The sequence below is a fragment of the Hypanus sabinus genome, chromosome 13 (assembly GCF_030144855.1).
Source record: "Hypanus sabinus isolate sHypSab1 chromosome 13, sHypSab1.hap1, whole genome shotgun sequence".
Classification (NCBI taxonomy): Eukaryota; Metazoa; Chordata; class Chondrichthyes; order Myliobatiformes; family Dasyatidae; genus Hypanus; species Hypanus sabinus.
Genome location: NC_082718.1, coordinates 18,212,088 through 18,221,770, shown reverse-complemented (window position 1 = coordinate 18,221,770; position 9,683 = coordinate 18,212,088). Strand labels below are relative to the sequence as shown.

Genomic DNA, 9,683 nt, shown 5'->3' with positions numbered 1-9,683 from the left:
CTACCCTCTAATTCCCCTTTACTCACACATAAGGACTCCCCAACTGCAGCAGCTAAGCATGGATCCAATTGGCCCTCAGATTACAGTAACTCTACCTCTGTGGGACTGTAAGGGTAGAATGTCAGTGCTGTGCGTATAGTGGGTGCTGTATTTATAGAGATATGCAAATCACAACATACCTTGCAAGATCATAAGATTTGTCCAGTATAATGTCAAGATGCAGGGCTTCTTACTCTTGGAGAAGCCCACTCTAGCCAGCTCCTACAAGGTTATCAGTGGCACTGATAGGTTATCTGCATACACAAAAACTCCATTTTTATGCCTCTTTAGCTTAGTCTACAAGCTCTCTGCCCCCTCCACATCAGCCAGAGTAGGTGTTGCTGGTGTCCGTCTGCTCTGGGTGGTGAACACTTAGGGAGATGACAGCAGCATTCAGTGAAAGCTGCTTCCCTCAGGAGCCTCACAGGTCTCACTTCGGCACTTGTTCTTAGACATACAGATTTCTAATTCTGCTTCAAACATCTTTAAAGACATTTACCTTTGTTGACATAACAATAAAATACATTAGAGTATGACAACTTGCTCATGTCTGGGTCTGAGACAGGAAACTCACCTTTAGGTTAAAGCCCAAAAGGTCACTAATCACACCAGACACAGCTGAAAGGATCACCACCTGGGTGATGTTGTACAGCAGCGGATTCATTGTCAGGCCATATAATCTGAAAGGGGTGTCCAGCTCCTAAAGAAAATAAAGCACTTTTTAAGCAATGCAGAACTATATGAGAGACACCAGTGCTGACAGTGGGTGCTGATGCCCGCAAAATAAATTGCCAATGTACATTTATACACAGATTCCCTGCTTTACAAAAGGTTGACATTCTAAAGAGAGTGTGACATTAGGTGAAAATTCAAAATTCAATTCATAAACTAGGCATCTTCCATTACTTTCAAAGAAAAAATCTCTGGATGTACTCCAAAACTCAATTATCTTAGTAATGAATACCTAAACCACTTAGAAATACATTAATGTATTATCAGAATAAAATATCAATAAACATTTTTACAGTTAACTAGTAAATATTTCCAATCAAGTACCAAACAAGAAAAGATGAAACAGCATCAAATGTAGCCTCTGTCAACAATGAGGTTGGTTACAAAGATAAGTTATCTGAAAAGGAATCCATTATATGAGTTTGCTAAGGTCTATTTAAGGCATATATGTCAATCAAGCACACCAAATAGATGGCGATCTTATCAACATGGCCACACCTGTAATTTCATATGCCACTTGCTAGTTATAAATTGCCACAGGAAAACAGTAATATTTTAGAATGCCAATATCAACTGTAGGTTATAAAGGAACACACACGAAATACTGGAGGAGGAACTCAGCAGGTCAGCCAGCATCTATGGAGAAGAGTACAGTTGATGTTACAGGCTGAGACCTTTAATCAGGACTGGAGAAAAAACATGAGTCAGTGTTAGAAGATGGAGAGAAGGAAGGAAGAAACACAAGGTGATAGGTGAAACTGGGAGGGGGTAGGGGTGAAGTAAAGAGCTAGTAAATTGGTGAAAGAGGTACAGGACTGGAGAAAGGGGAACCTAATAGGAGAGGACATAAGACCATGGAAGACAGAAAAGGGGAGGAGCACCAAAGGGAGGTGATGGACAGGTAAGGTGATAGAGGGAATGGGGAATAGTGAAGGGGGTTGCATTACCAGAAGTTTGAGAAATCGATGTTCATGCCATCAGGTTGGAGGCTACCCAGACAGAATATAAAGTTGCTCCTCCAACCTGAGTTGGCCTCATCATGACTGCTTCTAACTCTGACTTCTCATCTTTTTTCTCTCCAGTCCTGATGAAGGGATTCAGCCTGAAACGTCATCTATACTCTTTTCCATAAATGCTACCTGGCCTGCTGAGTTCCTCCAGCATTTTGTGTGTGTTGCTTGGATTTCCAGCATCTGCAGATTTTCTCTTGTTTGTGATTAGGCTATAAAGGAAATCAGTTTCATTATAATTATTAAAGGTACTCATTACATATAACTATCTTGTCTTACATTATAGAGGAAAGAAAACACTAAATTGAGGAAATGTATCCTAAAGTGTTAATTCTATTACAGTCAAAATTCAAACTGAATGTTTTAAATTATTTTAATTTTTTTTATTTTAGTGACAGTGTGAAGTGGGCCCTCCCAACCCTTTAAGACAAGCCATCCCAGCAACCCTTGACAAATCCAATTAACCCTAACCAAATCATGGGACAATTTACAATGGTCAATTAACCTACCTGGTATGTTTTTGGACAGTAGGAGGACACCAGAGCACCCACGGAAAACCCATGCATTCCAAGGGGAGAATGTACAGAGACTCCTCACAGAACGGTGCTGGAAATGAACTCTGAACTCTGGAACAGCCTGAGCTGCAATAGTATCATGCCAACCGCTACACTACCGTGATGCCCACTCATCAAGTACCATTAGCACTGTTGTAATTGGACAACTTTATTATAGATAACGCTATACCTCAATTTCATGTAAGAAAGCATCAAAACCCTTTCAAATTTTTGATTCCTAACTTACCCAAATCTCCTAATAATACATTAAGTATTTTTGCTAACATTATTACATTGCTATCATTCTGCCCATCAGAACAAGCAAACTTAAATGGCAACTATTTTATCGTGCAACACCACAGATTAGTGGTCACCAACCTTTTTAAGCCCAAGATCCCCTACCTCGGCCTTAGTGAAAGGCAAGATGGATCCCAGATCGATTAGTTACACGCATGCAGACTGGGGCAGAAAAGACTGGAAGTAAAAAAAACCCGCAACCCAGAAGTAGAAATAATGCATAAACACCAGGGGTACCCACCGTTTTCTTGCACCACAGACCGGTTTAATATTGACAATATTCTTGTGGACTGGCCGAAGGGGGGGGGGGGGAGTGTTAAACACGACAGGAATACAGCGATACTCGAAGCAGGTTCCTCATGTCCAGACTATTCCGTAATTTAGCTTTCGCGGCTCTCAGCACTTAGCTGCTGTCCTGTGCTGCTCACATTTTTTCCACCGAAAAAACTTAGCGGGTTTGTCTTTAAGTGCAGGGTGCTCAGGGTACCGAAGCAGTTTTGAGGGCTTCATTGCCTCATTAGACAGCCTCCCGGACCGAACTCCAGCCTTTGCCCGCCAGACGCCCTGGCCAAGTGCAGCTGGTCGTGGGTGGGGTGAGAAGATAAGGTCAGGGCTGGAGGTCCCAGTGCCTGGGCCAAGGCAGTCGCAGTCAGGACAGAGTGACCGACCAAGCAACAGGCCCGCACCCACCCTCTTGTAGGATCTATCAGCTGACAAAAGTTTGGCTGCAGGGATGACTTTCAGTAGATCACAGTGAGGTAGCTGCTCTGCAACTTACGAAACCTTGAGACCGAATTAGGTCGTCTGCGAATATTTTAGCACCGGATTCCCACGAACATTCAGTGTGCTAAACAGGTTTACAGGTGGTGCCCATCTGTCCGCACTCCAGGCCAGTAGCATCGGCAGTTCCCGCCGGCCGCGCTCCGAGTCAGTAGCATCGGCACTTCCCGCCAGCCGCGCTCCGAGCCAATAGCATCGGCAGTTCTTGCTGGCTGCATGAGGCGAACACTGGCACAAGGGTACCACTGCGTTTAGGCGACTGATGACCTCGCATGGGTTCAAGTTCAACAATGGCCGTGACAGGGAATGAGGAAAGGTGCAAATGACTCATATCGTTTCCTCGCGACCCGGTGGTTGGGGACCACTGAAGTACACTGTGTAGCGCGGGGGAGCTACACGCATGCACACTAGGCAGAAGGAACGGAACTAAAACCCCACAACCTGGAAACAATCTCTCAACAGTATTTGTGTATTTCTTTTTCTTTTTTTTTGGGATCTACTGGGAAAGTCTCAAAGATCAACCAGTCGATCGCAATCGACGGGTTGGCGACCACTTCCATTGATCTTTAAAGGCAAATGTTCTCGGGATTTTATCATTCCATTTGGCTTTGTAATTTATTAAATCTATGTAATTATTTCCTAAGTTTTTATTCAATTTATTTTTCCAAATGGCTCTGAATGTTGTATTTAAACACAATTAACATCGCTGACACCTCTGACTGAAGGAGAAACTCCATTCCCATCCATGGTTTTTTTTCCAAAGCCTGTCAGGGTCATACTGGGGACAGGACCTCAGCAACAGACCATCTAAGACTTTCTCTTTGTCCACATCTTGTTGTTGACTTCAACATAATCTGTCCACATCAGCTCCGGTAACTTGGCAGGATCACACACATCGAGCTAAATCCAGAATGACCTACTCCATCAAATTAGTTTATATTTCAATCATTATATTATTCATATTTCAATATATATTGTAAAATTAAAATTCACATGTTTCTCAATCACAGAACACGGTTTGTAATTTCTTTATACCTTCAGCAACTTTGTTGCAAGCTTCAAAACATTATTCACCAAGTTGAGCTCTTCCTTTTTGTTAGGCTTCTTTTCCATCTTCAAGTATAAATTAATCTAGTGGAAAAGAAGAGCCATGGATAGTACATATTCAAACCATCTCTTTGAAAGTTAAATTTGAAGTTAGTCAACATATACTATTCAAACTGACAACTACAGATCAAAATTTTTTAAACGATTTGAATAGATAAAATCAATGTACAATGTCTAATTTTATCACTGGTAACACTGATAGAAAAACAGATAAGGTTTCAGTTAACACATTCCACCACGAAAACAGTGCTGCGTGCTGCCTACTAGGACTGGCCTTCAGTACTAGATTCCCACAAAATATACCAAAATCTTTTAAGCAATGTTCTTTGCAGTATTCCAAGGCTTTTGCCAAAAAACTTACTCATTTTATGCAGCTAGTACGTTATGAACAGCAGTAAATCTACGACTCAGAGAATCACAATAAAGTGACATAGTTAAAAAAAATAAACAGCCAGTAACTTAAAACTAAGGTACATACAAATTTCATCTGAGGGTAGGAATACCTGGAATTCTCTGCCACCAAAGGTGGCAGAGGCCAGGCCATTAGATTTATTTAAAGGGAAGGTAGATAGATACTTGAAAGATTGGGGTTATAGGGATCTGGCACAGAAGACAAGCGGAGACAGGCAGAGGTCAGCCACTGTTGTAATGAACGGCAGGGCAGGCTTAAGGGGCCTACTCCAGTTCCCATTGTGTTCTTCCGGAAAATCAAATATCATTTCTATTTTTACACAAAGTCATAGGAGCCAAGAAACAAGCATGAAAAAAGAAACAAGATTAAAATGAGGATTACAAGTATAATTTGACAGCACATGGGGTGGGGTGGGGATAAGATGTGTGGTTAAGATTTAATTGCAAATTCTTCGCTTAACAAGTCAGTAACTGCTTATATTCAAATTCACCATTATCCTTAAAAAATCAAAAAGCAACTCTAAATGTTTTTATTTCAAATTCACAATCATTTGCTTTTATGGTAAAGAATTCAAGATAACATTTTTTAATAAAATCATAAGAAAAGCACTCAATTGATTACCTGTTCTGTCAGTAATATCGAGGTATTGCTGTACTTGTTATTTGTCTCAGATCCAAGCATGACAAATCTCAATAGATATAGTGTTAATGAAATACACCAGATCACCAACTCCCAATTGTAGTGAAAATCTAGAAAAGTTTCATGGATATGAAGCAACTACAAAAAAAAAGTAAAAACAAATTAAATCAAAACACACTCTACCAACTTAGAGAACCTCAGATTTTCTCCACTTTCTCCATTTGCCTTATCCTTCCAATTCAGTTGTTAGTCCATTTTGCTAATTAGAAATAAGTTATTTAGCATCTTGTGCCCAATCTTCCATTGGATAAGATCATGATTGATCCTTGACACCAGTCCTGCAGTAACGCCATATTCCTTAATATCCAAAAGTCTATTATTCTTAGTCTTGAATACGTGACTGAGCCACCACAGCCCAACTAGAGAATTCCAAAAATGTACTACGGTCTGCCCGAGGAATGTTTTTGTTGATCGTTGGTCTTGAATGGCTAACCCCTAATTTTGACACTCTTATCTTTGGTCCTACGCACCCAGCTAGGAGTAAAAATGTTCCACATCCACCTTGTCAAATCCCTTAAGAATATTGTACCTTCCATTGGATCACACCAATCTTTCTAATTGTTAACAGGAATTATCTACTTAATCTCTATTCTCCAGCTGTACAATTCTAATTGAGCTCAAATCCTCTTGTAAAAAAGATAATTGTTTAATTGCTTGCTAAACATACAGATTAACTTTCATTAATTTGTGTACAATGATTCAGATCCCTCTGAACTGACACCATTCATACACAATTGTGTGGCTATAAATCTGTTGACAAACAACCATTGTTGGTAGAATCTCAGGTGGGCGTACAGAAGTGAGATATGCCAACTAGTGGAATGGTGCCACAGCAACAACCTGGCACTCAACGTCAGTTAGACGAAAGAGCTGATTGTGGATTTCAGGAAGGGTAAGTTGAAGGAACACATACCAATCCTCAGAGGGATCAGAAGTGGAGAGAGTGAGCAGTTTCAAGTTCCTCAGTGTCAAGACCTCTGAGGATCTAACCTGGTCCCAATGTATCGATGTAGTTATAAAGAAGGCAAGACAGTGGCTATACTTTATTAGGAGTTTGAAGAGATTTGGCAAGTCAACAATACACTCATAAACTTCTATAGCTTCTATAGATGTACCGTGGAGAGCATTCTAACAGGCTACATCTCTGACTGGTATGGGGGGGTGGGGGTGCTGTACAGGACCGAAAGAAGTTGCAGGCGGTTGTAAATCTAGTCAGCTCCATCAGGTCCTACAAAGTACCCAGGAGATCTTCAGGGAGTGGTGTCTCAGAAAGGCAGCGTCCATTATTAAGGACCTCCAGCACCCAGGACATGCCCTTTTCTCACTGTTACCATCAGGTAGGAGGTACAGAAGCCTGAAGGCACACACTCAGTGATTCAAGAACAGCTTCTTCACTTCTGCCATCCAACGCCTAAATGGGCATTGAACCCTTCGACACTGCCTCACTTTTTAAATATACAGTATTTCTGTTGTTTGATGTTTTTTAATCTATTCAATATACATATACAGTAATTGATTATTACTATTTTTATTTCATTTAACATTTTTTTCTATATTATTTATTGAGATGCATTGTGGAACAAGCCCTACCAGCCACTCCCCCTATTTAACCCCTAGCCTAATCAAGGAGGAAATTTACAATAACCAGTATGTTTTTGGATTGTGGGAGGAAACCAGGGCACATAGAGGAAACCCTGCAGACATGGGAAAAGTAACAAACTCCTAGACAGCAGCGAGAAAGTTTTGCCTATTCTCTTAGCCAGCATAAACTATATCCCCAAACACTCTCACAAAAATTTCCCACTTCCTTTTCTATCTTGCTTCACTTTTCTAAAAGTGAAGTAGATTTAGTTTCCAACTAGAGTTACTTTACAACCACACCATATCACAGCTGGTGACTCACACAAACACGTGGTCTTATATTTACAGCTGTATAGAATGATATATCATCACAATCCTCCTCATAGCCTCAGTTTAAATGGCCCCCATCTCTATCAAGAAGCTTTGGTCAGATTGCTTATCCACACTGCAGTCTCTGCTCTGATTCACAAGCTTTTAAGAACCTTTATGTTTAAGGTTCGCATTTACTTGAGCAGAACCTCCTTTAGTCCTATTTACTGCTGGCAGAGATAGCAAGGAGAGGCAGGTGGTAACGGGAGGTAATGCATTCATTTCACCTTTGCTTTAGGTTTCTACAGCCTCCCAAAAGCAAGCACTTAACATCCTCAATCCAGTCCAAATGTTCCTCCTCATGTTGAGTGGCCACTGACTCTGGATTGATGGGAATGTTTTACTTTAAAATAGATCCACTAATGCATGGTGCTAAAGCCCTGGGTTCATCTCTAATCTCGTTTGCTGTTTGTATGTTCTCCTTGTGATCATGTGGATTTTTTTCTAGGCGCTGCAGTTTCCTCCAGCATCCCAGTCAATGTGAATTTCCTCCAGTATATAGCTCAGTGGTATAATTGGGGGAATTGATGGGGGAGAATAAAATGTGGGATTAAATGCAGGATTAGTGCAAATGGATGACTGAAGTTGACATGAACTCAGTCTATTTGTATGTCTCCATGACTTTATAAGAAAAAACAAACATCTAACCTGACACCTTAGCAAATGTTCGCCAATGAAGAACCCACTTTAAAAAAATGATCACAGTGTTAAATCTACATTAGTTAATTTACATTTGTGGTTTAAAACATGTTAAGGTAAAATTAAGAATGCAAGATCCAAATTTCTACATAAAGAAAAGCACTTGGATTTAGCCACTGTAGCTTTCATAAAGGACAACTCAACAAATCAGTGCAGATCTGGAAACTTTTAAGATGAAAGAAAATTGAGGAAGAACTTCAGTGAAACCCAAGTTTTCCACTTTTCTTGATTTACTGGGTTAAGGACAATCTGTTTTTGGCAGTCAGTCGGGATAATAAAAAGCCAGTCCTCTCCACCAACATTCAGAATAGTATAGAATACATTGACCAATTTACAAACAGCTAGCAAACTCTGTCCCTTCCGAAAGAAGGCCTTGCCTAAGAATGAGGATCATACATGAAATAAAGAGACTGGGTAGTGATTGGGTGCTTAAACTTTTTAAAAGATTGCAAACAGTGATAGTTAACAATTGAACCTTTAGGCAGCCAAGTACAACCTTACCTGTGCACAGCAAATAAATACCACAGACAGGGTCAACAAGAATGCAGATGAAACAATTACATCTACTGATCGCTGTGGACCTCGTCTCTGATGGAAGAGATTAATAATTTAATTAGTATTTTAAAAGACACTAAAGGTGATTTTTTTAAAGTTTACACACTGCTTATTGCAAAGACATTTAGATATATAGTACTAATGACATGTAGTCGTAAAATATTTCTATATTATCTGAAAGCCTAGATCAGTATGCCTTATATGGGATTGAGAATTGTTAAACCATCCAAGCTGAGATCTAAAATGTTGGAGGAGCTATATGTCAGTCATCTAGGTGTGGTCAAAATGAAAGTGTTGGCTCAAACCTTACTCTGATGCCCTGGGACAAATCAGCAGATCGAGCAGCTTGCCGTGCACTGTTCGGGTTGTGAGCTTGTTCCCGTTTCGAAAAAAAAACTTTATAAGTTTCTTAGTAAAATGCCCCCATGCACATGTTAACTGGTTAGTAGAATTTGTATGTGCATTTTAATTGAATATATTTCTGCAGGCCTTTGCTCAAGATATGCATACAACATACGAGTCAAAAACTCTGACGTGTATTTAACATATAAAAATATATCCTTTGACATCCCAGTAAAATGTGATCTTCTTTCCACCAAGTTCTATCAATACATTTAATTGCATTACTTTTACAGATTCACCCTTTGATATACTGTAGATTACCAGACAAATACCACTGCACTAAATCAACTAGGGAAGATACTGTTACCTTTTGTTACAGTAAAACAGTTTTTTTAACATTTTCCTATGAATAAAATTAAAAGCATTACAATGGAGTAAAACAAATAAACCATGAACCAACACTGAGACAAGGAACGAAAAGAGTGAAATTGCTGGAGCTCTGGCTGA

At 40.0% G+C, this 9,683-nt stretch overlaps 1 protein-coding gene across 4 annotated transcripts in view; it reads right to left on the bottom strand.

Annotated features, from left to right (window-relative positions):
• Positions 1 to 9,683, bottom strand: part of LOC132403684 (protein PHTF2-like) — a 91,442-nt gene that overhangs the window by 2,302 nt on the left and 79,457 nt on the right. For all 4 annotated transcript variants that reach the window (XM_059987245.1, XM_059987247.1, XM_059987246.1 and 1 more), the window contains 4 exons: positions 8,781 to 8,867; positions 5,553 to 5,708; positions 4,448 to 4,543; positions 614 to 739 (listed from right to left, as the gene is read on the bottom strand). In XM_059987245.1, the coding sequence (XP_059843228.1) occupies positions 614 to 739; positions 4,448 to 4,543; positions 5,553 to 5,708; positions 8,781 to 8,867 (465 nt within the window). The remainder of the gene's footprint in view (positions 1 to 613; positions 740 to 4,447; positions 4,544 to 5,552; positions 5,709 to 8,780; positions 8,868 to 9,683) is intronic.